Raw genomic sequence first — 26,103 nt, 5'->3', positions numbered from 1 at the left:
GACAGACGAGAGGCGCGTAACGCAGCTACTTGTCTGCAAAATTCTATGTCAGCTGTTTCACCAGTAACAACTAGCATTGTCACTTTACACAAATTTTTCTTCTTAGTGCTTTAATCGTGATCAAGTTTTGTTCATTTCAATCTTAAAACTTTCTGACAGTCAGATTACTTGAAAAATCAGAAAAATTGGAAATAGTAGCAAAATAACAGTGCTTTTTGATAAAATCTACTAATTTAGTTTAAGTTCATTTTAAATAAATGCATATTTGTATACATGAAAGCCACAGCCAAATATATATAAAAGCATAAAGATGTTTCTTCTTGATTGCGGTTCTCCCTGTCATACCTTGTTGTCGGAGTAGACTCTGACACTTTTGTCGAATATCGAGTTGATCCTTTTTTCCTTTATTCGGTGCAACTTTATCCGCCGAGCCGCATAGCTGGCCTAAACACAGGCAGCTGGCTCTCACCACATCACATTGTAAGTAAAGACATTATCACCTCGTTTTTTTCTTATTTATGACAAAGGAAATCACGCACAGATTTTGCCAACAAAAGATTGTTTTTACAAAGCGAAAGTTACAAAACATTGTGCCAATGATTAGCTCTGCATTTTATATTTAGTCACAGCGTCGGTTTCTTAAAAATTTGTTTGCAAATTTCTAACTTCTACTTGAAAAATTTTTGTGCTAGAATCCATCTTGCTTTTTCAAAAAAACTAAATAAAGTTGACTGCTAAAGTTACGATGAGTCAATTCACGAATCTAAAATTATAGAATTATCATGAGTTGATAATAGTAATATACATATAGCTTCTTCCACTAAATTGGCAGTAGGTGTAGAATTATTCAGCCCATAGTTCTAAATCTAGGATGGAGCTTCAATGTTGAAGTGTATATGTTAGAGTGAATATTCACCTAAAATATTAAATTGATATATTAGGTGAATATTAACTCTGAGTATGTATTAATATAATACATTAATATTCCTATTAATATGAAATACTCCTATTAAATATTTATAATATATTATATCATAAATATTTAATAGGAATATTCTATCTAGTGATGTTTAAGTTATGAGTCTAAAGTTTCTGGCTTGTAATAGTAAAGTTATTCCTATAGATTTTAATAAGTGTTTAAGTTAAAGATCACATTATCTTGAAACTGTAAAGTTTCTTTGCAAAATAGTATAAAGTACAAACGCACCTTAATCTACAATTAACCAAGTTACCAGCTCCATCTCACTCTGCTATCTGCATATAGCCCGTTGCTAGAAATATTGTCTACTGTCAAATTTTTGAGTACAATATTTCAATTATGGAGTATAGCATAACAGTTTTTTGTGAGCGTATTAATTTTGATTATAGCTTAAATAAAAGTTTTTGGTTACAGGCGCTTGCAATGCTGCTTTGCAAGTCAATGTTATAGAGACATAAAACAAAAAGATATAACGACAAGCAGCAAGCGGTGTTACTGATGCAATAAATACTATACAGTAGTTGCGTTACATGAACCTTTAGTTATTTGGTATTTTTATTTTATTATTTGTATTGAATTGATTTTGTCAGCACAAAGTTTTATGCTTACAAACACGTCTGCTTGAAGTCTGCTGGCAACTTAAGCCTGGTCCCCATATACGCCGTGAGCACCAGCGACAGCCCTGCAGGGCTATCAGCAGTGAAATGTAAACCAATGCGCCGATTGCCGACGGTAGCTGCCGGCGATCAACGCAAGATTTCAGCGCTGTTCAACACTCGCGAAGAACCAAAAACAAAACCTTAAAATTCACCGTACAAGGTGAAAGTCAGCATTTTCAAAGTCGCATGGTGAGCAAGCACTTTTTATTCGATTATTACCGATGCAGTTTATGTGAACAGAAGTCGCCGTAGCCCAGCGTTGTAAGTGTTTTGATGCCCAAAATTACAGTCGTGGTCTCGCAGCCAATAACAACCGTGGCAATATGGCAACCAGGTTTTACCCTCCCTCCTCTCTATTACAGTAAGCCAATAGAGCTGGTATTTAACAATATTTTACCTCTTTCACTTTGTCACTCTGTTTCATTGTCAACAGAAATGGTATCCTATAATTTTACAGGAAGCTTTTCAGTGCATCGGAGGATTTCAAGTACTGATTCCATTGCTTGAGGACCTTTCTTGGGAAGATGGAGGTAAGACAAGTCTTCATATCTTCTAAATATTGCGACTTTCAACTGTTTACAAAAAAGGTTTACCTACCTGTAAAGGCTTATTCTGACAAATGTCTTGATATATATTTTTATTAAAGTGATAAAGAGAATGCTGCCTTTGGGTTACTTAAAAATGAACTTTCACAGAAACTTAGTATATTTTATCAGAAAGTATTCGTACTTTTCTATTATTTGCAATTTTTGTATGTTTGAGGTGATTTAATTGCCAAGATGTTTCAAGACTAAAATTGAAAAAAACTTGAACAAGGTTAAAAAGCTCACAAAAAATATGTTGAAATGACATCACTAGCTGAAATCACTGCGATAGTTGACATCTACTATTACGTTCAAGTTACAGCGTTACTCATCTCTATTCTATTAGTCTCTTTGTAACTTTGGGTTTAATAATCGCACTTTCATTTGATATGAACATTGCAATTTCAATCAAGTATTATCAATTTTAATCTTGAATGATATTGGCAGTCAAAGCACTTCAAGCATCTAGTCAACTGCAAAAGATAAAAAATACCGGTATTTTTTAATAAACATAAAAAAGATTTTGTTCAAGTTCATCATCAATTATATAGACTAATAGCTGGCAGTCCTGTGTGCTATAAGAGACTATCATATGTAATAACTATGTGCACAAGTATTCTTAGATATAACAAAGGAGGTTGAATGATGCATACGGTAGTGTGCTTAGTTGAATATTCAAATATTCATGTTCGGTTCCTGTTAGCTGCGATCTTTTTTCCTAATGCTCTTAGTGTGGTTTCAGTCAGACAGATGGGCACCGCTCTTATTATAGTAAAGATTTGGAAAGCATTCTAACAACAAACGAGATAGGTCACACATAAGGTTTCATATAATTTAACAAAAGTTAATGCATTATTTAGCCTAACTTGACCGCAAACGATAATATAATATTTGAAGTGTTTTTGAAATTCATTATTATAATAGAATTTTTAATTTACCTATAAAGTTAATTTACAGCAAATTTTTTGAAGCTATAGAAGGGTCAACAGCCGCAGGAGTATAGTTGCATCAGACTGCCGATTCAAGTTCTTTTCAAACTGATGTTCCGATGTAACGCTTAAAAAATACATTAAAATTCGCATGGCCTCACAGATATGGACATAGTCATGATTGGTTGAATAATAACACCGCCTAAAGTTGTGTTGGCACACACATTAAATCAAACTAAATTCAAATATATATTCATAGTTTGTAACAGACAATATTATGAAAATTTTAGTTTGTCCTGAGGATGTTCAGATTTCAAATTTTGGTTCAAGCTAGTACTATAATAATAGTGATGAAAGTGATGCACCGAATAATATGCTTTAAATAGCATAAGGCCTGAATTTCACACCTATTTAATCCCATCCACTATCTCAAAGGTATTTTATATCTGCAGAAAACTGTTTGTCAAGATTTGTCGAGTTCCTTGGGAGCTACATAGAAAACTCAGAAGAGAATGCAAGACAGTTGCTGGCGACCAACTCAATACCAACTATCGGTGCTCTCCTACAAAAGGTGAGTTTTGTAAAACAAGTAAGGAAAAACAAAAAGCGAGTTTGTCATAAAAAGTAAGGTGGAAAGGAGGGTTCATTTCTGTTCTTATAAATAGCCTATACAATTGTGGTTTGTCATCAGAAGTAAGGCAGGAATGTGAGCTCATTTTTGCCTATAAATAGCCTATATCCCTGGAGTGATTTTGTCATGAAAAGTAAGGTAGAAAGGTAAAAACGGTTGTACTATAACAATATTTTGTAAACTAGTAGTGTTCATGGACAACAATGTATTATTATCTGTAAAAAGTGGGATTAGAGCTAGTTAGATTATGGTTAAAACTTGAAAATATGTTGCTAAAGAAAAACAAAAAAGGTATCTACACTACGATTCTCTGCAATATTTTGTTTAGTTACTTAAAGGTTGACTTGCAACAAAATTCACATTGCAGTTATTTGGTGTCAAAAGATTCATCATGTTTTACTCTGCTGTAGGTAAAAGTTATGTGGAAATGAGATTACAAGCTCTTAAAAGCTCAAAAACAAACAGTTAATCGCCGCCATCACAAACCCGCTGTAGATAGGAATCAATTTATTTATCTGACAGACTCAAACGATTTGGTTACTGTTATGACACGTGATGTTCTCACGTGAATTGAAAGGCCAATAAAAGGCTCAATATAAAACTTCTGGTAGCCCCAGTTTATGACAAACATTTCGGGTTTTACCAAAGACCCCGTATCAAATATAGATGCTCGCTACTCTACAGTTTTGTTTCGGCTTGGTCTAATCATCTAGTGGTAATCTGGTCATGTGACTTTCAACCATCACAGGTGAACAACAGGTTCATCATGTTCATCCGAAGATGATATGCACTCCTTCGAGCTAAGGTTAAAAAAGTTAAACGGATTTTTGCGGTGGGTTTTGAGATATCAGTGCTCAAACTGACAGCATTACAATGATGATGAAATAGATGCGTAAGAACAATAGGCATGGTTGTATTGAATGTGTGAACTATATTTGTAAAAATATTTCGACGAATGGGGTTGCATGAAAATGTAAACAGAAACCATCTTGTTCAGCTACGCCCTATTTGAGCCGTTTTGGAAAGGGATTCCAATCTACAACAGTTTCGTGATGGCAGCAATGAACTGTTTGGTTTTGAGCTTTTAGAAGCTCGCAGTCACATTTTCACATAGTTTGCACCTACAACACAGCAGAGTAAGATATGGTGAATATTTTTATACCAAATAACTGTTATGCAAATTTTGTTGCAAGTCAACCTTTAAAGGTTTTGTTAAAAGACTTTTTGCAACACCCCTATCACAGTACATGTACATAATTTTTTCAAAAAAATTGTTAGTTATGAACATAACTTGTATTCAACATTCTTGGGTACAGGTGGATGGGCAGCTAATTGATAAATTTACGCTGAAAGCAGTGCAGTATGCACTAAACGTATCATTCCAGCAAAACACTGCCCTCTATGACTCCATTCTTCAGCATGTTCTTATGGACTTCAGCATATGGAATGCCTCTCAAAGTTGGGAAGTCAAATTTGGTGAGTTAGAAGTTCAGCAAATATCATATCTTAAACATTCAGTAGCGCAAGCTGTCACAAGCTATTGTAAGTTATTGTAACTTACTGTAAGCTATTGCGAGTTATTGTAAGTTGTTATAATTATTGTAAGTTAATATAAGTTATCGTAGGTTGTTATAAGTTATTGTAAGTTACTGTAAGTTATCCTAAATTGTTGCAAATTATTGTAAGTTGTTGCAAGTTATTATAAATTATTGTAAGTTATTGCAAGTTGTTGTAAGTTATTGCAAGTTATTGTAAGTTGTTATAAGTTGCTGTAAGTTATTGTAAATTATTGTACGTTATTGTAACTTATTGTAAGTTATAATAAGTCTTTGTCAGTTATCGTAAGTTAATTTAAAATATTACAGGTTGTTGTGAGTTATTGTACGTTTGCAAAAACATATTTTTCAAGATTTTCAAATGGACAAACATCAAAATCTAAATTTGACGAGTTTGTGATTAACATAAAGGATTATATTACTATATCAATTTTTAAAGCTAATAAGCCTGGCATATGGGTTCCTAATTGTATTTTGTTATCAACTTACAATATACATAAATCAACAAAATTATATGAAGAATTATTACTGAACAATATAATATATAATATAATATACAAGTGAATGATTTTTACAATTACTAACAACAAAGGGTAAGCTTTGGTTTAGATATAAATGATATGCTCCGGTCTTAAAAAATCAAAAATATCTTTAAAAGATCGGAATGCACTCTACATGTATCTTAAACCAATAAGGCACAGTTCAGAAAAAAGTTGTAACTTATTGTAAAGAAAACTGCCAGTTCCCATTACTCTTTATTTGAAGAGAGTAAAGGAAACCAACACCATTCGTCAAACTATATATTTGATTTTAGTAGTTAACTGTTGACCTTTTTTTTTTTTTTGTTGTTGTTTCACTATTGTTGTATTGCATAAGTTGAAAACAACATTTGTTTTTAAAATGAAATTATTGCCAATAAAGTAATATAAATATATATATAATACCCACAAGACATTCATACAATAAACACATCCAGTGTTAGCCACCAGTATATATTTTTATAATATATATATATATATATGTATATATATATTAAATATACATGAGTGTCAAGTCATAAACTATGAACATACATGCAGAGAGCGGGTGCGCAATACAACTCACCAAAAGGATGGCATCTTGCTTCTTTTATACGATTCTTCTTTTATTAGGCTTTGTCCAGTTTTCTATTTATTTACGCTACGTTTTCTGTTCATGTTACTGGATCGTCCGAGTGTTCTCATTGGTGACCAAGCCTTATCCGATGGCAGGAAGGCTTGATCTGGTGACCAGGAAGTTGATCTCTACGGCCCTGGTCATGGCGTTTTACCGTAAAATTATCCTGTAACTCTACCTGGCACATTCACTCATAGTGCAGCACACATTGTGACTCACCACAACCCACGTGACTCAGCCCTGCGCACAGATGATTGGATCAATAAAAACGTCTAGTTGACACTCAAATAGACACAATGTACCTCATCACCACTTTTTCGCTTTATATATTTCAGTAATGGGCCCATAGCGGTTAATTATGTTTCGACTTCTTATGCAGATCACGCGCAGTATGTCAACAGTGTCATCAAGATGGGGAGTACTCATACACGGCCAGACTTCAAAAGCAGATTTGGAGTTCAATTCATTTTGGATGTAATCAGACAATTCTACTGGTAAGAAACTCGGCATGTTAATCTAAAATTTTAGCAGATTCAAAAGAAACTGCAATGACAAACTGATAGTGTATTACTAATGTCCAGCTGTACTGCATAATTACTAGCTTAAAAATATTTTTATGAAGTTCCAATTATTAAAAATTTTATGCCTCAAATGTCATGCGTGTATACAATGCAATAAATCAAAGTTTTATGAAAATTTACAACTGGAAAATATTCATATCAACGATTTTTAAAATTAACAATATGAAAAGGTAAATCTTTACACTTTTTTATTGTTTTACTCTTTTTAACTCAGCATAATTGTTGCTAAGTTCTTCCTTTACAGTCAAGATGGATATGAAAATCCAGCTAAATCCATCAGAGATGAACTGTTCGACATCATCAAGTTTTATCTGCAAGTCAATATAGTGAAGGAAGAAGTGCAGTCAATTCTCTTTTTCATTCATTCAACTCCTGATAATGTGGTAAGTGTCTATGTAAGTAACCTTAATGTAAATATTAGCATCGCTTTAACATGAACTTGCACAAAATGTTAGTAAACTATCAGAAAGTATTAGTATTGTTTTATCATTTGTGATTTTTTATGTTTGAGGTAATCAGGCTGCAGGCATGTTTCAAGAAGAAAGTTGACTAAATTTGCTTAAGGTTAAAATGATCAAGACCCATTCCAAACTGTCAAATTTTATCAGTCAGATCAACTCAAACATAAGTGAAATTGTAAATGATAGAAAAATACCGATACTTTCTGAAACAACCTGCTAACATTTTGTGTAAGGTTTTCTTTATTCTCATTTATGATGTGACAGGTATTATATAGGCTTTCTTCAAGGTATTTTAAAAAGTTTTACAAATGGTAGCCAGTAAAGGCATTTTATAACATGATTTATTATTATTTGTATTATATTTTATTATCCTTCTTATGAAAAAATTTCAATTGTTTTTCTTATAATTTTGTGAAGATGCTGAAAGCCCTTGAGTTGCTGCAGGAGTTGCTCACCCTTGACCAAAATGGCAGCCTGCATATCAGCTTGTCGGAGAGCGACAACTCCTGTTTTCTATATCCCATACTGGCAGGCAGCAGCACTACTCTGGAAAAAGCGCAATTACTAGTAGGAGAGGTATGTGTCTAGAATTGAGCATATTGTTTCTTGTGATGACCATTGTCAGAATCCTCAACTGCATAGAAACAAAAGTATAAACTTCTTTTTAAAATATTCGAGTTGATTTTTGGGTGCCACAAGTTACCTTTTGCAAAAATAACATATGAATGATTTCTACTTAATTCATCTATTAGTTGGCTCAAAAGTAGTGCTACCCAAATTATTCTTAACCTGATATATTAGAGCTTTAATAGGCGCTTAACCTGATGTAAAAATCTTTTTAGTAGCAGTCAAATGAAGTGTGATATCTCTACCTACATCGTTTAAAAATCACGTATATTTGCTTGTCTATCGCTTACCTAACCTTTGTAATTCTGCAATGCAAATCTTTAAAAGTGGACTCAATTGATTTGGTAATTGTCAGTAAGAGCAATTATCAAATATTAATTACTCATAACGCAAAGAAAAGGAACTAAAATGAGGGAAAAAGGCAGGCGAATATAGAAATATATTAGCATACTGTAGGCTTAAGTTTAAAGCTCAAACATTGCACGAAGTAATGCTGGCTGTTTTTAAGTAGAAACAAGTAGAATTTTGCTCTACATAAACTTCTCCTTTGCTGTAACACCGTTGTATAGCAGTATACCGTTGTATAGCTGGGTGAAATTTACCTTTGCGCTCGATATATGGATAGTCTCTTCGTTGTCTGTTTCCTCCTGCTGGTGTCTAATAATATCTCTGAGGCTCTATTAGTCTCTATAAGGTTTGGTAAATTTGTTTAACTGTTGTCATTCCTCTCACCTTAAAAGCAACCTAATCCTCAATTTCGTTACAACAGAACATTTAAAAGATTAAGTTGATAATTAAAAAAATATTTGTTGAAATTTGTATGAAGTATATTTTAGAGTATTTTTTTTACTCTGAAACTGATTATCAATAAAAGAAAAAAAAATATATATATATATATTTATATATATATTTATATATATTTATTTATATATATATTTATATATATGTCTATATATACACATTATATATATACACATTATATACACATTATATACACATTATATACCTGTATATATACCTGTATATATACCTGTATATATACCTGTATATATACTTGTATATATACCTGTATATATACCTGTATATATACCTGTATATATACCTGTATATATACCTATATATATACCTGCATATATACCTGCATATATACCTGCATATATACCTGTATATATACCTGTATATATACCTGTATATATACCTGTATATATACCTGTATATATACCTGTATATATACCTGTATATATACCTGTATATATACCTGTATATATACCTGTATATATACCTGTATATATACCTGTATATATACCTGTATATATACCTGTATATATACCTGTATATATACCTGTATATATACCTGTATATATACCTGTATATATACCTGTATATATACCTGTATATATACCTGTATATATACCTGTATATATACCTGTATATATACCTGTATATATACCTGTATATAGTGTTTAGGAATTTAGTTTGCAGCATCATTGCTGTCGTGTCTAATAAAAAATATATATTGCTGGTTTTATATTTTACACTTTTAGATGCTTATTAAAGTGGCTGACTGTCCAATTTAAAAAATGGCTTACTGTGTGCACATATTTTGTTCAAAACCTGTTCTCACTTTTTTATAGGGAAAGTGAGTTAAGCTTATTTTCTAGCCAGTTACTGATAGTAGACTTTCTTTCCTAGTTGTTTTTTCAAAAGGCCATGATATATCAAATGGTAAGTTGACGTTTTTTAAGTTTTTAGATAGATTAAAAATTTTTGCTGTATTTTATAACTAGAACTTTAGCTTACATTGGTTAGTTTTAAGTTGTGAGCGAGAATTTTTTTCAATGCTCAGAATTTCTTTTTCTGACAGATTATTAGAATGTTGCTTGTCAGCACACAGTCTAGCAAAAAGGGAGAGAACTATTGGATTATGAAAGGCCTTATTGGTCAGCTCCGGTCTCCCAGTGAACGGCTCACACGAGCTGTCTTTGACATCATAGAAGAGAGTGGAGAGCAAGGTGGATTACCTTTTTTATCTATGTTTACAGATGCTTAAGATCAAGCTAAATTAAGATTCATGAGAAGATAAGATTCCATTTTATGCAACATATACTGCTATGCATTTTATCTTTATAAAGTCTTGTTTTACTTATGCAGACTACTTGTTATTCAACAGGTTACCATGACCATTAGATGTTCTTAACGTTGCATGCAAGGAGGCAAAACGTCATTAAAAATTATCAGCTAACTTGATGCCTAAGTGCGGGATAGTTATATATTTGGTTTCCATAAACTAAGACAACATTTATGTTGTATAATCAAACAGTTTTTTACTAAAGCTTTATTTTGTCTGTATGGCTATCTCATAAGAAATCTTGTCACTTGATCTAAAACTCTGTAAAGATTTGCTTGTTTAAACATTTACAGAAGCGGTTTCAAATTTCCCATGATCTCATGAGAAATATTTTCACTTGATCAAAAACTCTGTAAAGCGTTGCTGGTTTAAACATTTACAGAAGCGGTTTCAAACTTCCTGTTGATGGGGGCTCTTGCTGGTCAGGCTTCTCTCGACTCCAAGCTATACATTTCGTTTAAGGTTGGTATCTAAACATTTGTTAAATTATGTCTGTGTGAGGAATCACTCGAGGACTGAATATAGTGTCTTCTTTGTTTACTGTAAGCAGACGCTGTGCGTGTTTTTAAGAGCATTGTTGCTCTATCATCTTGGCTGGTCATGCCTGAGTCTAATGGTGAAGTTGCCTTGATTGTCTTTAAGTGGAAATAATGACTATAAACATGCCCAGTGAAAGAGCGTAAAATATTTAATTATTCAAGTCTCGATGCCATACTTGTCGCCATCAGCGGCCTTTTTTGGGAATTGAACCATCAACTTGTTGTTTCTGGGTACAGTGTTTTAGACCACCAAACCACTGCGGCTTTCTTAAAGTGACCACCTTAAGAGAGGTTTGTTTATTGAGGAGCGCAAACTATTCCAAGTCTAGTTTGCGCTCATCGATAAATGATAATTTAAACCCACAGCGGCCAAACCCTTTTGCAAGCGAACCTAATTTTAGAAATCAAGCAATCCGATAGGCCAAAGGTTTTTTATTTTCACACCTGCATATATGTTCACATAAACCAATAGTGACACATAAAATGAACACAAGCAATGGACAAAATTTATTCTACTTTCACACAGATTATACTAAATGATGCATATACACTAAAGTACACCAAAATATGTAATTTTACTTACACTAATGTAGGGTTCACAGAGTACAGACTTACACCAAAATTCTGACTAAAATGTGATTTGGTTTTAGCACTCAAAGTGTTTTTGTAATCTGGTTACATCTACATGTAGATCCATGCAAATTTCATCGATTGATGAAAGTGGTCTTGTATACGGACAAATCTTTGCTTAGACTTGATAAGGTTTATGTTAAAAATTTCAGACTGTCATAAATATGTTGATCAGAATTTTGTACCCTTTCAAAGTGCTAATTGAGTCATGTTAGGACACAATGCCTTTGTTGCAGCTTTGGTCCAAAACTTTAGAGTCAAAAAGTTCTCTGTAGCTTGCAGGTTACATTCTCACATCTGCATAGCAGCTATTGACGAGTCGATAGACACTTCACCAATGGCCAATGCCTAATTGCCATCTATTCTAGCAATAAAAGGTGCTTTTATGAGCCAAGTTCACCTCTTTATTTTGTCAAAGTCACTAAAACACTTTGAAAGCTCCTGACTCAGGTTATTGATATGGTCACAGTAGTGCTGGATATCAATGTTCTTCATTTTATCTCACAATAACTTGAGGCAAGAAAAGTGCAGCATGTCCAAATGATTTCCCTAACTATTGATTTGTCCTTTCTTTATCGTTTAAAATTGAGTGCGTTGAGGTGCCCGCAGATGTCAACCAGAAAAGCCATATCAGCTATGCGCTCTTCAATTTTTAGCATGTCAACAAATGTCTCAGAGCTGGAGCCACATGTTACAAGAAACACAAACAAGTATTGTCGTAACTCCCATATTTTGCTGAGAGCATTTTATTTACTGAGCCAACGAGCATTGTTGTGAATGAGAAGCTCATTACACTAGGCATCAATACTTTTAGAAGCTGTTTTAGTTTCCTGTGAAAGAGTGCTGATTTGCATTTGAGGTACAGTAGTTGCTCATCTTCATTACATCTGTCGTCAACATGAAGAAATCACTATTGAGCTTGCCACTCAGCAATGTTTGATGAATAATGCAATGAAATGATACCAGAAATGTATATTTGATATATACATGTACAATATATACCACAATTACACATATATTATGTATATATCACATCATATACATCATAATATTCATAATATATATCATAACATATATCTTTGTTAATACTATGAGTTCATTGAATCACAGTAAAGATACTGCAACAAACAGCCTTGTATATGGCTGGTAAAATATTCATATGGTGCTCAATGATATACTGCCGTAAAAGAATAGTGCAAAAGTTCATACAAAGCTACAGTAGATTGTAAAGTTAGTATTTCCAAACACGCAATTAACAAAGCTTTGAATAATATAAATAATATGGTTTAGCATGGCATAATGAAATTTACATTTGATGTAAATAACTGCTGTTATTGCAGTTTGCTGAAAATTATTTGTTCATTCAATTTGTACAATTTTCTTTTGGATTTTTTTATCTTTTTTGTTAAAATTTTAGCTTCTTCAAAAGCTACAAAGCTCGATAAACTTTGCTGCAAAACTGGTTCAAGCTGGAGGGTGGCAAAAATGTTTGAGTCACTTTTTTACAGAGACAATGGGAGATTTTCAACGACCTGAACCTAAGCTTGGAGAGGTGGGTGCATATTTTATCACCTAACTTACCTATCTTGCACAGTTAATTATTTACAATTACTTGTATATTACTGATATATACAAGTATATATACATTACTATATGTAATACGTTGTGTAATACGTATATATATACATATATATATATATTTTTATAACTAGTTTTTATAACGCTCACCGCTCTTACCATATACTGTACAAGTATATTTTTTTACGATTGCAAACAATAAATTATTAATTAATACAGTGTGCTTTTTGGGTTTTGATGCCACCTTTAAAAAACTTTTTTTGCTTTAGTACATGGAATGGAAAACAATGTTTTTTTGTCCTCGCTATTGCAAAAAAAAAATTTTCTTCACTTTTTGCATCAACAAAAATTTGTCTCAAAAATAAAATTTGGCAGTAGGTATGCTGATTGCGTTGAAACATCAAAAATGCCAATTTGTTGTTTGTCAAAATCCCTTCCCATAACGTCTAAAAGAGACACAACTCCTGAAAGAGACACAACTCCTGAAGGAGACACAACTCCTGAAAGTGACACAACTCCTGAAAGAGACACGATGCTAGCTATCTCTGGCCAGCGTTTTTTGTTATAAGTTATCGAAAAAACGAAACCAAAAGCAAAGAAGTGATAAAATATTTGCCTATCATAAGGTTGAAGTTTAGTAAAATACATATTAAAACTGTATGTGTATTTAAGTATGTGTTTAGTAAACTAAATTTATTTAGGTTATGTTTAAAATTTATGTTATAGACCGGTCTCGTAGTTAAGAACTTCTTGCACTTCGTACTGCGCACCGTTATATTCTTTTTTCAAATCATAACCACTTAATATGATAAAGTTACTGTAAATAACTATAGTGACTGAGGTTATTATATTGTTTTGTTACTAATTTTCAATATGTGTAGTATGTACATGAAAGTTCAATGAATTTTACCAAGAGCTGTTTGCATTAAACATTTACTGTGGGTTTTAAACCACTCTATATAAAATTTTTGCTTTACGATGCTAACCAAAAGCAAATTGAAATCATATAATTGTATACCGAATAAATCTTTATTGTAATCATAGCAAAGGCGAAATTTTTTAGCGATTAATTGCTAATTATATCACATGTACATTTAAACACCTTTACAGTTGTTTTATTTTTTCTCTTGATTTATTTTAACTACACAAAAACGTTTTTATGAAATTTAAAAGTTACAATGGTTTGAAAAAGTTTAAAAACCTTTAAAGTTGTGTTATTTTTTCTCCTAATTTATTGAACTGCACAACACACTATTCTCATGATATGAAGTTTGAGAGTTAGAACAGTAACTGTTATATGTTGAATAAAAATAATTTTTATGTGCAAATACTTTTTTATTTAAATTTTTATTGGTATATGCAAATCTCAAAGTTTGTCCGTTTGTCTGTCCGTGTGTCCAGTCATTGTGATAAAGTTTTTGGAAGGAAAAACACACTTTGCTCTGAATTTTGCCAGTTTTGCAGACAGACATTTGTCTAGCGCACTATGCTGTGCAACTGGCTGTACTATGGAATAAACTGAGCATTGTGTTGGATCCTGCGACCAACACGTAGAGGCGACCTGGGTCGGCTTACTCTACCGGTCTGCATTCACTCTCCACAGGGGCCGTGTAAGTGTTGCCCGTTGACCAACACGCGGAGGCGACTAGGTCGGCTTACACCACCGGTCTACTACAACCACCTTACACGGGGAATTGCTCCCTGAGTGATATTATGCTCGTTCGACAAGGTCGACCTGAGGTCGACCGGGGTCGACAGTGTTTCTATACTCTACTCCCAAAGCACAGTCCGTAGACTGAGGCTTGGAGTAAATAAGTGCTCAGTGTGATTCTGTTATTGCGCAAGGTAACAGAAGAGTGTGGGTCCAAATGCAAAGCATGTATTGAACGATTTAACTGAGCCGAAGCTCGGCCTTAAATACAATCAAATATGTAAATGAGGTGGTAAGGGCCAGCCCCCTCTAGGGGCGTGACTACACAAAGGAAAAAGAGAACACAACTCTAACGACAATCAAAAAAAAGGAGATGGTAACGCATGTTTCCATCACACACGCCGCCCCTATAGACGACTACCGGCTATACATAAATCAAAAGAAAAGAACAGAAAAGAAAAAAAAGATACAAGAAATGTAAGAAACCACCAACTAGCTACAACACACAAAAACAAGAAGATATAATAATATGAGAGACACCAATTAATAAAACGTACCAAGAGAAATAATGATAAACAATGTCGATCGTGTCCTTTATGCGGTCGACATGCGGTTCGCCAGGTCCTCCAGACGACGAGCTGCCCATCGGAGGTTGGAGGCCTCTTCCCGCAAGGCGTCCACCGTGACCCGGGGTCGAATGTCCCCCAGTCGACTCTGGATACTGCCTATCGTAGTCAATTTTCTGGGAGCTGAAACCGGTCGTTCCAGCTTGGGCGGACTGCACCACTTCTTCTTCGGGGGAGAAGGGAGAGGTGCCTGGGGTCCTCTTCGCGTAGGCGGCTTGGCTTTAATTGGCCCATAAGGTGTGGGTTTTTCGAAGGTTGGAGGATTAATTAGCCGGACCTTCTGGCTCCATGCTGGGTAGCTAGCACGGTCGACTTCGTAGATGGTAATACCTTTTCCGCCGTGAGCCTTCCGTACTTCTGCGTCTTTAATTCGAGCCTGATGTTTTGAAATGGTATCTCTGGATGTGGAGTTTCTCCCACACTTACAGAAGAAGCGTGTGAAATGTTGGGCTATATGGATTCTGCGCCGTCGAGGCGTAGATAATAGTTGTTGGCATAATGGGCAGCTAGCACCCTTCTCCCGACATAATTTCGAGATCGTCTTAGCTGTATCCTCCGATATCCATTTTGTCGGTAGTGGGGAGTGTGGAGCGTGGTTCTCCTTCAACGAATCCGTCTCCGAGTCATCCAGGGTCTCGCCAGGCGCTGGGTGGAGCTCCAGTGGCGGGGTCGTCACTTCAGACAATAAGGGTAATGCTCCGATGACCGGTGAAGCCTTCTTCACTGTTTCTTTAGTAATTTCCATATTTAGAAGAGATATAGGTGCGTGCGCTTCGAGTTGATAACAGGTAATGAGCGCGCTCTGTCTGGGGCCCAAGATGGCCGCCTTCTGACCTTGAACTCTGATGGCTTCTCCCGATTGGACGGCGCTAGTGTCGTAATCGGCCAAATACGCGGGAGGCCTCCTTATTCGTTGGGGCCGTGACGCATTCCCAGCCCCGGTATTACTAGCCTGGGCTCCCGTATTTTCCGTGGTTCTTTCCTCTTCGGTTGTTAATTCGCCGCCAGGGTCGGGGTCAGCCGTCGAGTTAGGGTTGCGTTCCCCTGGGGGGACCAAGGAATTTTCGCTGGGAAATCGAAGTGCTCCTGACCTTCCTGGCGACTGGGGTATTCGTAACTCCGTTAGACGGCTAGGCAGGAGTGGTTCCGGAATAGCGGCCTCTGGATTATGGTTTCCTCGTGAGATTCGTCTTCGGGGTTGACCCCTCATGTTAGGACGTCGAGCAGGCTCGACTTCAACTGGGGCTCGTCCTTGTTGCACCGGACTGGGGCGACAGAGTCTTAACCTTCCCTCAGCTTGAATGGATCGCTGTCCATACCTCTCTATTTCGTAAGTATGATTTTCTTGACTCTTTAATACGCGATAGGGTCCCACGTATTTGGCCGCTAGCTTCGGGTTTTCCCCTCTTCTCCGCCGCTTGCTTAGTAACCACACGAGGTCACCCTCATTGAATAGTGGAGGTTCTCTCACATCAGTCGACACAATTTCCTTCTGTCTATCTCGGAGGAGAGTGTGGGCTTGCATCAACCGGTCGTGGACAGTCTGAACATACTCATGTATGCTTGTAAATGATTCCAGCCTGTTTCCGTACAGCAACTGGTCAGGAAGACATAGCTCTCGACCCAACATCAGATAATTGGGTGTTTCTTTAGTGGCGGAGTGCGGTAACCCTCGCAGCGTCCGCATGATTTGTGGCAGTAACTGATCCCAATCTTCCTGTCCTCTGCCCAGTAAGAGGGCTCGTAGGGAGTCACCCAATACACGATTGTTTCTCTCAACCACACCATTCCCTTCGGGGTGGTACGGAGTGGTCCGAGATTTATCGACTCCCCACAAGTCACATAACTCCTGGAATAAAGAGGACTCGAATTGGCTCCCCTGGTCGGTGTGGATAACTTCGGGTAGACCGAAGTAGCTGAATACCCTCTCGTCCAGGACCTGAGCTACCGTTGGGGCCGTAGCGTCGGGGACGGCTAAAGCATCTGACCACCGAGTGAAATGATCAGTGAGCACCAACACCCAGCTATTTCCTCGAGGGGTCTGAGGTAGGGGTCCCACTAAGTCTACGGCTAGTCGTTGCCATGGCCTCCCGGCGTACAGCCGTTGTCTGTTCCCGGAGGTCCGGCCCTTTCCTGTTTTGGCCCTCTGGCAAACTTCGCAAGAGAGAACTGCCCTCCGGATATCTCCAGCCATACCCGGCCAATACCAGTCCAATTGGACGCGTTTCAAGGTCTTCTCCACACCGCAGTGCGTTTGCTCGTGGGCTTTCCACAGGATTTCCTGTCTCAGCGTTTTCGGGCATACCACCACCACCCTTTCTCGCCCATTCTGGGTGAGATGAAGGGTCAATACACCCGACTCGTCAAGCTGGAGCTGGTGGAACATCCGGGCCAATCGCTGCAGCTCGGGGCTGCCTACTTGCAGCACGGCCTCTTCCACTCTCCTCCGGTTCCTGACGGCCTGGTAAATGACCCCTAGGTCGGTAGCGGCTCTCTGTTGTAATGCCCGCACTTCATCCAGTGAAGTCTGCACCACCGTCAATCGTTCTGGAACCTTTGGGACCGTGCTTTTACCAATTCCCTCAACGATTCCGGTTTCGCCTGTTACCTTGATGGCCTGTAACCGAGGATCCTGAAGCATTCTGGGAGGGTCGTCCGACACTCCGGGTGACCCCGCACCGCCCGGCAGCCGTACTGAGACTGGACTGGCTGGTGTGGGAGTCGGGAGGTCGGGCCCTAAGGCAGGTCCGCTGCCAGGTAGTCGAGGCCATTCATCTTCATCCAACTGGCGGAAGTTGGGACTGGATGCTCCCGTGCCTCTTGGTGGCTGTACCGGAACCTGGTCCACTGGCACAGCAGTTTCCCAATTTGCTCCTGGGGTTACTAAAGAGTCACACACTTGTGACCTCGTTGGCCCCTGATCCCGCTTCTCAATGGCAGCACACTGCCGGCAGTCGACGCACTGTCGTCGACTCAATCCATCGGCGTTCCCATGCTTATCGCCTTTTCGATGGATAATTCGGTACTTGTGCTCGGCCAGACTCTCCAGCCACCGGGCCACCTGGCAAGAGGGTTCCTTCCTCCGGTGCAACCAAACCAAGGAGGCATGATCGGTCCGGATGGTAAACTCTCTGCCATATAGGTAGGGCCGGAAATGCCGGACAGCCAGCACAACTGCCAGCAACTCTCTCCTGGTTACGCAGTAATTGCGTTCGGCGGAGGAGAGGGTCTTGCTGTAGTAGGCTATGGGTCGCTCCTTGCCCTGCTGGACCTGGGATAACACAGCCCCGGTCCCTACGTTACTAGCGTCGGTATCTAGCACGTAGGGCAAGGAAGGATCGGGATATGCCAGTACTGGAGCGTGTGTCAGCGACCATTTGAGCCTAAGGAAAGCTTCTTGTTCCTCTTCTCCCCATTTCCAGGAGACCCCTTCGCTCGTCAACAAGGTGAGAGGTTTGGCGATCGAGGCGTAGTCAGGCACGTATCTGTGATAGTACCCAGTGGTACCCAAGTATGACCTTAACTGCGTCACATCCTGGGGTGCTGCCCATCCGCTTATGGCCTGAATCTTCTCAGGGTCGGTAGCCACTCCCGTGTCGCTGACTATGTAGCCCAGGTACTTGACTTGGGTCTGGAACAAACTGCATTTAGAGGGCTTTAGCTTCAGCCCGGCCTGTCTCAATCGCTCTAACACCTCTGCCAGCCTAGTGACATGACTAGAGAAGTCGGCTGACATGACGATGATGTCGTCTAGGTACAGCAGCAAGGTTTTCCAATGTAGCCCTTGGAGGACGCGCTCCATCAGCCGCTGGAAGGTAGCCGGGGCGGAGGTCAGTCCAAAGGGGAGCACCTTCCACCTCCACAACCCGCTGCGTGTGGCGAACGCCGACCGCTCCTGGGCCTCGGCGGAGAGGGGTACCTGCCAGTATCCGCTCATCATGTCCAAGGTACTGAAGAACCTACTGCCAGACAAGGCGTCCAAGCTCTCGTCAATCCGGGGGAGGGGGTAGGCGTCCTGGCGAGTGACACTATTAAGTTTTCTATAGTCTACACACAATCGCCACGCCCCGTCCTTCTTCCTCACCAAGACCACTGGAGAGCTCCAGGCCCCGTGAGCGGGCTCAATCATGCCTTGCTTTTCCAGGGCCGAAACCTGTCGTTCGATTTCGGCTTCTTTCTCGTGTCCTACACGGTACGGGTGTTGACGGATGGGTTGTGCCTCTGGGAGGAGGGGGATCTCGTGTTGTACCAGGGTGGTACGCCCCATGTCTTCACTTCCTTGGCTGAATACATCCGCATAACGGATCAAAAGGTCTTCCATCCTTCGGTGCTCGGTAGGGGACGAGCAATGTGGTGCCGCCTGTTGGAGCAAGTCCAGCATGTGGGGAGGTATGTTGGAAACAGGAGGGGGAGTTTCTTTGGAAATCTCGGCTTCTCCCTTCGCTGTCCAGGGGACCCCTATTTCGTCCGGCCCGACTCCAGTGTATTGTCCCACGACCGTCCCTGCCGTCACGCTGACGGGATGGTCGGTGGGGTTCATACATCGGATGGCCACTCTCCCCTTCTCACCGGGTTGGTGTAAGCTGGCGGCCACCATATATCCGTTTTTTGTTCCCTCGATTAACCCGACTGGTTGATAGGATGAGGACGTGAGACGTCCGGCAACCAGGACCTCGGTTCGAGGGGGAAGCGTTGTGGCTCGCATTATTTGAACGCTGCTTGTCAGAGGTCGACCCTCTCGGTCAGTGCAAGTCAACTTCTGTCCATTTAACACCAACGTGGGTTGCTGAAAGTTCATCTCACAGTGGTGGTCGACCAAGAAGGGCATGCCCAGGATGGCGTCCTCCTTCAGGGCACACACCACGAGAGATACAGTAACCTGGACACTCCTGACTCTGACCGGGAGAGTGATGAGTCCGTGAAACTGCAGCCGGGTACCATCTGCCATTTGTCCATAGTCCTCCCGAACCTCTAATTTGCTTTTGACATCTTTAGGTAATCGCTCAAAGACATGTCGTCCCAACAAATTAGAGGTGCATCCGGTGTCCACGAGGAATTGGACGGGCTGACCTCCGATGCGACCTGGCAAGAAATAGCTGCTATTATGCGGCTTCCATGATTCGTCTCCGTGAGTCTGTCTGGCTTTGCTCGTCCTCTGGGGGCCTTTTTTGGAAGGCCGAGACGGCTTTGGCCAGACGTACGTTTCGTCCTTGGCTTCTGAGGGTGGGAGACCTGCACACTCAGGTAAGGGTTGATATGGGTTATGCAAGGGGACCGGTGGCGAGCAGGGGGGGAGCCTGTGTCGCCTAGTCCGTCGTGGCCGTTGCCACTGGCCTTGCAAGGGTATATTTGATCCACAGTCAGTACTTCCCCCTACTGCTGTGGATGGTAACCGTTTCCCGACCTCGAGACTTGAGGCGGTTGTCCTTGGGAGGCTTGGGGGCACCGGCGTTGGGTGTGCCCTGTCTGGCCGCAACCCCAACAATTTGGTCCCCTTTTTTCCACTCCCCGTTGTCCCAACAGCTTTCCTTCCCTCAGTCCATCCGCTAATCCCTTTATAGCCATCAGGACGTCGTTCAAGGTGGCTGATGGGGGATCCGAATGGACGGGGGCGACTGTAGCGGGGGTAACCTCCTCCTCCTCCACCGTCATTATTAGGGGTCGGGCACCAGGCCGAGGAAGAGTGGGCTGGATTTGCAGGAACTCATTCCCCGCCTGCACTGCTTCCTCCAAGCTCTGGGCCTTCATTGCTAACAGGTGGCGTTGGAGGGGCGTATTTCCCAGAGTCAGAGAAAACGCATCCATGGCCATACTGGACTGGTAGGAGTCTGGAAGGTCAGCGTACGCTATCTTCACCAGACGCTCCATCTCTGTGGCATGTTCTTGGAGGCTCGTCTTTGGTTCCCTCTTGAGGTGGAGCCTACTCTTAGCCTCTCTCGGGGAGAGTCCGTACTTCATGCGTAAAGCCGAGAAGATGGAGGCAGGTGAGTCCCCTCGACTACAGCTTCTGGCTCCCTCCTTCAGGGTCTCCCGCAGGTGGAGGAGCGTGGCCTTCTCACTCCACTCATTAGCTTCCGCAACCTCTTCGAACTGGGAGATGAATAACTCTACATCTTCACTCCCATCGAACTTCGGAGGCTTGAAGCTAGCTTCCCCTCTGGGTATTTGTAAGGCTCTAGTGATAGCCTCTGTTAGTTGACCAATCTGGTCGACCTGGTGTAACTCTGCCTCAGCCAGATCTCTGGTAGCACTCCGTCGGCTGCTTGGCATGGTTACTAGGTTTATCTTGGAAGTCCGTGGTCAAATCCCACTGCTGCCACCAGTGTGTTGGATCCTGCGACCAACACGTAGAGGCGACCTGGGTCGGCTTACTCTACCGGTCTGCATTCACTCTCCACAGGGGCCGTGTAAGTGTTGCCCGTTGACCAACACGCGGAGGCGACTAGGTCGGCTTACACCACCGGTCTACTACAACCACCTTACACGGGGAATTGCTCCCTGAGTGATATTATGCTCGTTCGACAAGGTCAACCTGAGGTCGACCGGGGTCGACCTGAGGTCGACCGGGGTCGACAGTGTTTCTATACTCTACTCCCAAAGCACAGTCCGTAGACTGAGGCTTGGAGTAAATAAGTGCTCAGTGTGATTCTGTTATTGCGCAAGGTAACAGAAGAGTGTGGGTCCAAATGCAAAGCATGTATTGAACGATTTAACTGAGCCGAAGCTCGGCCTTAAATACAATCAAATATGTAAATGAGGTGGTAAGGGCCAGCCCCCTCTAGGGGCGTGACTACACAAAGGAAAAAGAGAACACAACTCTAACGACAATCAAAAAAAAGGAGATGGTAACGCATGTTTCCATCACAGCATGTACTTATTACACATACCAATTTTTTGGGACTTCACACTTAATACTGCAGCTAGCGTTATGCGTTAAGCTTTACCAAAAGAAAGGTGTGCTGATATGTGAACAAAACTATTTAAAAAAACTACAACAAAACTATTGCAGTCAGTGTAGATCTGTAGTAGGAAAACGGTCGGTGCAATATGAATTATACCAAAATTAACACAGTACACGAAGTAAACCCAGTAAATTTCACAACTTTCTGCTGCTGAAGTTTTAAAACTTCATGTTGTGATTTTATACCGACTGTGTCAGTAGCAACGAGTCACGGAGCTGAGCTGTTAAAATCGTAATGAGTACTATCTCTTTGCTGATATAGTTGATACATGTGGAGCAGATTACTAACTAGATAGGAGCTTCTATCTAGCTCCTATCACTATGCTCCTTTGCATAGTGATACGTTACCTGCTTGTTAAAATTGCACTTATAGTTTACTTTTGACTAATTTATCTTTAACTAAGTTCTTATATTTAGAGGCCATTTTGCACTTTGAATAGACTCTGAAAATGAATGCATTTTTTGCATAAAGCTAGGTGTACTAGTTTTAGTGTCAGGGTGTCAGGCTGGCTTAGTGGTATCATCTTTGACTATCAACCATGGGGTTTGTGGTTCGAGCCCTGCTTAATGCCAATCTGACAAAAAGCTCTCAGCAAGCTTTCAACCCTAAATTGCTAGGTCTTTTGGATCTAGACCTTAACTTGGAGGCCCCGTGCACCACACTGACAACGTGGGCACATTAAAAGATCCACCTCTGTACTTCGCACATGGGACAAGTGGACTGGATCAGACTGGATGTGTTGCAAAATGTATCCCTTCAGGTTAATCTAACAGTTCCGGAAGAAGCCCTAGATAAGTATTAGGACTACCCAAGGTAGCTTATAAAAACCTAGTCCTGGTGGTGTGTTTCTCTACTAGAGAACACTACTAAGCATCACAGAAGCATGCCATTATTATTATACTAGTTTTAGTAGATGTGCATTACCACTCAGTACAATTGTAAACATTATGTTTTAGAATCTAGAAGATATATACCGCGTGTTAATGTGGAAAGATGTAGGTGGCACTTTCAAAGAGAATTGGAAGGTAGGTTTTTGTGAAGAACTGCAATAAATACCAATTTTGTTTATGACTTTAAGGTATATAACTTGATTCACTAATTTGATACCAAAACATTGAAAAGCTAGGTAGGTGTGATCATTTTTTCAAAGGTCTGTGTTTTTTAATTACACATCAATTTAAGTTTATTTCTTGTTTATAACTGTCTCTAACTTTAGCGGGTCTCATTCTATCTGTAAATGATTGTTATAAAAATATATATGCTCTATTATAGCCTATACATATACAACATGCTAGCGTCACATCACTTTTTTTAAGTGTGGTGAGCTAATTCAAATGTAGTTTAGTTTATTGTTGTCAAATAATTAGGATCCATCTTGCTAAGTTTATCAGCATGCTGGATCAAAAGCACAAATCACCAATCTATTCTACGTGTAATTTATGTACAGGAAAGGCTGATGGTATTCCATAGCCTCAAGCAGAATCAAGGACTGCAGCACATGTATGTACGGCCAATAGAATACAGCAGATGGCTGTTGGAGTCCATGCTCAAGAAGTGCTCTACAGTGCTTCTAGACTCTGGTAAAATTAAAGCTTTATAACATTTTTCTAAAATTTAAATCAATCAAAAATCACTGAAAATGATGCTTAGAAAAAACTTTGAAGCCAAGTTTAGTATGTTTTGAACATACGGTTTTTATTTAAGTTCTATCTCGATTAGAGGTTAACTCATACGTCGCTAAACACTCTAATGTTTAGAAATTTTATTAAAAATTATGCAGTAAGTACTCTTTATCATATTTTATGTATGGTTTATGATTAAATTAATAATAATAATAAATAATAATAAAATTAAAAAGTTAATGAGTTTGAAAAACACCTCATGCTAAGGACAAATGCGAAGTTAATTTTTATGTAAAACAAAATAAAGTTGAGGGATGAACTCCCCAAGCAGTAGGCCAACAAATAACTACTGCAGTTTTTTATGTATATAGCTACTGAAATGTTTGTTACAAACTAAGCCGATGATTTTTCTGCAGATACTAGCATGCTATACGCTAGTAGCTAGTTATACATATGTTAACAACATTCTATATATTAGCAGCGAGCCATATGTTGGCTACATGGTATATGTTAGCGACGTAAATGTTATCGACATATATGTTAAAATTTTTCTATGTTAGTCGCAAACTATATGTTAGTAGTGAGCTGTATTTTAGTAGCAAGCTATGCGTTAACAACATGCTATATGTTAATAACATGCTATATGCTAGTAGCAAGCTACAATATGTTAGCTACATGTTATATTTTACAGCGACAGAGGATTTAGTTGCTCTTCAAAATGCTCGACAGCTTATTGAGCTTGTCTTTGACTTCATACAGACTTATGAGTCTAACAGAGACAATTGCTTCAGTCCGCAGGTACTGCTTGAGTTGCCTTATATTTATTTACTATTGTGATATGCTAGCAACGGATACTTGTGCTTTGCTGTAATTCCTGACCTTCATAATATTTGCAGTTATTTCTGATTCGTCTAGTGGGCGATTTTTTTACTTACCCCAATGACTCATTGAGTCAATAGTTCTGGTAATTTGTAAATTACCACTCTATTATATCATTCTAATGCTAGCATATAGATTTTACTGCCCACCTCACATTTTGCCATAAGGCTAGCAAGTACATGTTACTTTCCATTCTGCAAATTGTTATATGTCGCCCTAAATAACTCTTACGCTACTAGCAGGTACTTTTTACTAGCCGCTATGCATTGTTGTGACAATGCTAGCAAGTACTTGTTACTACATACAATGCATTGCTGCAACAATGTTAGCAGGTGCTTGTTAGTTGTCACTGTGCATCACTGCAATAATGTTAGCAGGTGCTTGGTTTTTTGCTTAAAAGTGACAGTTTTGTTGGTCATCAAATGTGTGTGACTTACTGAAGCATATTAATAACATAATTTGCTTACTCTGGCATGTATTTCCATTTATTTTTTGTCATTAAACCTAATTTATATATTATTATATATATAAAAAACTTACAACCCATATTGAGTTTTAATGAGAAAAAAGATATTTAGAGATGCTCATGAGTAAAGCTTCTAAAATGACACTGGGGTAACCGAAGAACAGCAGGTGTAATTTTTTGCTAAATGAATGTTATTATTTGTTGAATATCATTTTATAGCTGCCTCTCACTCTAACTAGCCTTATATATGTTTCTAGCTTCTTCACCTAGTCACCGACTTACTCAACCAAATGTCCATTTGGAAGAACTGCAACAGCTGCCCAGGTCTGTCAAAGGTTGGACTTTTCATCCTGCTCAAGTTTGTCTGCAATGGCAATGAAAGGGTAAGTTCAATGCATGGATGTCGACAATTACATAAACTTGTTGCTGCATATATATCACTGACATGACCAAAGAAATAACTGAAATAATGACTTATGCAACAATTGATCGGTAATATGTATTATAAAAACTATCACTTAGCTTTTAAAAGATAGTACATACTTTAAAATATTAATTGAACAATTCAATCTTCACATCTCTAATTCTTCAATTCTCCGTTGGCCCCGAGTAACATTACCAGTTTTTCCAAGGAACAGAGGCAGTGGTGCTACTGGCAGCTGACACTACTGTTGCAGCCCTTTGTCTTTTTACTGCACTGGCTTTTTCTAGTTAGGGCGGTCTCACGCAGAGGGTGTGTCTCAGCTGTGTAGCCTCTTTGGGAAGACCGGGTTGCTCCCGGAGTCTTCAACTCTCTGTGATAAAATAATTGCAGACAGGTCTTTATAGAGCCAGAACAAATTACATACAATCATGTTATG

At 39.2% G+C, this 26,103-nt stretch overlaps 1 protein-coding gene across 1 annotated transcript in view; it reads left to right on the top strand.

Moving 5' to 3' along the window:
- LOC137407192 (neurobeachin-like protein 1) overlaps nt 1-26,103 on the top strand; it is an 80,692-nt gene that overhangs the window by 21,802 nt on the left and 32,787 nt on the right. Inside the window, exons 18-30 of the mRNA XM_068093794.1 lie at nt 2,096-2,168; nt 3,604-3,722; nt 5,099-5,258; nt 6,873-6,987; nt 7,319-7,457; nt 7,953-8,111; nt 10,027-10,174; nt 10,673-10,752; nt 12,877-13,011; nt 23,233-23,301; nt 23,724-23,856; nt 24,590-24,696; nt 25,501-25,626. Of these exons, the coding sequence (XP_067949895.1) occupies nt 2,096-2,168; nt 3,604-3,722; nt 5,099-5,258; nt 6,873-6,987; nt 7,319-7,457; nt 7,953-8,111; nt 10,027-10,174; nt 10,673-10,752; nt 12,877-13,011; nt 23,233-23,301; nt 23,724-23,856; nt 24,590-24,696; nt 25,501-25,626 (1,563 nt within the window). The remainder of the gene's footprint in view (nt 1-2,095; nt 2,169-3,603; nt 3,723-5,098; nt 5,259-6,872; nt 6,988-7,318; nt 7,458-7,952; nt 8,112-10,026; nt 10,175-10,672; nt 10,753-12,876; nt 13,012-23,232; nt 23,302-23,723; nt 23,857-24,589; nt 24,697-25,500; nt 25,627-26,103) is intronic.

Source organism: Watersipora subatra, chromosome 10 (genome assembly GCF_963576615.1).
Source record: "Watersipora subatra chromosome 10, tzWatSuba1.1, whole genome shotgun sequence".
Classification (NCBI taxonomy): Eukaryota; Metazoa; Bryozoa; class Gymnolaemata; order Cheilostomatida; family Watersiporidae; genus Watersipora; species Watersipora subatra.
The sequence above is the reverse complement of the archived record's forward strand: the minus strand, read 5'-3'. Positions and strand labels throughout refer to the sequence as shown.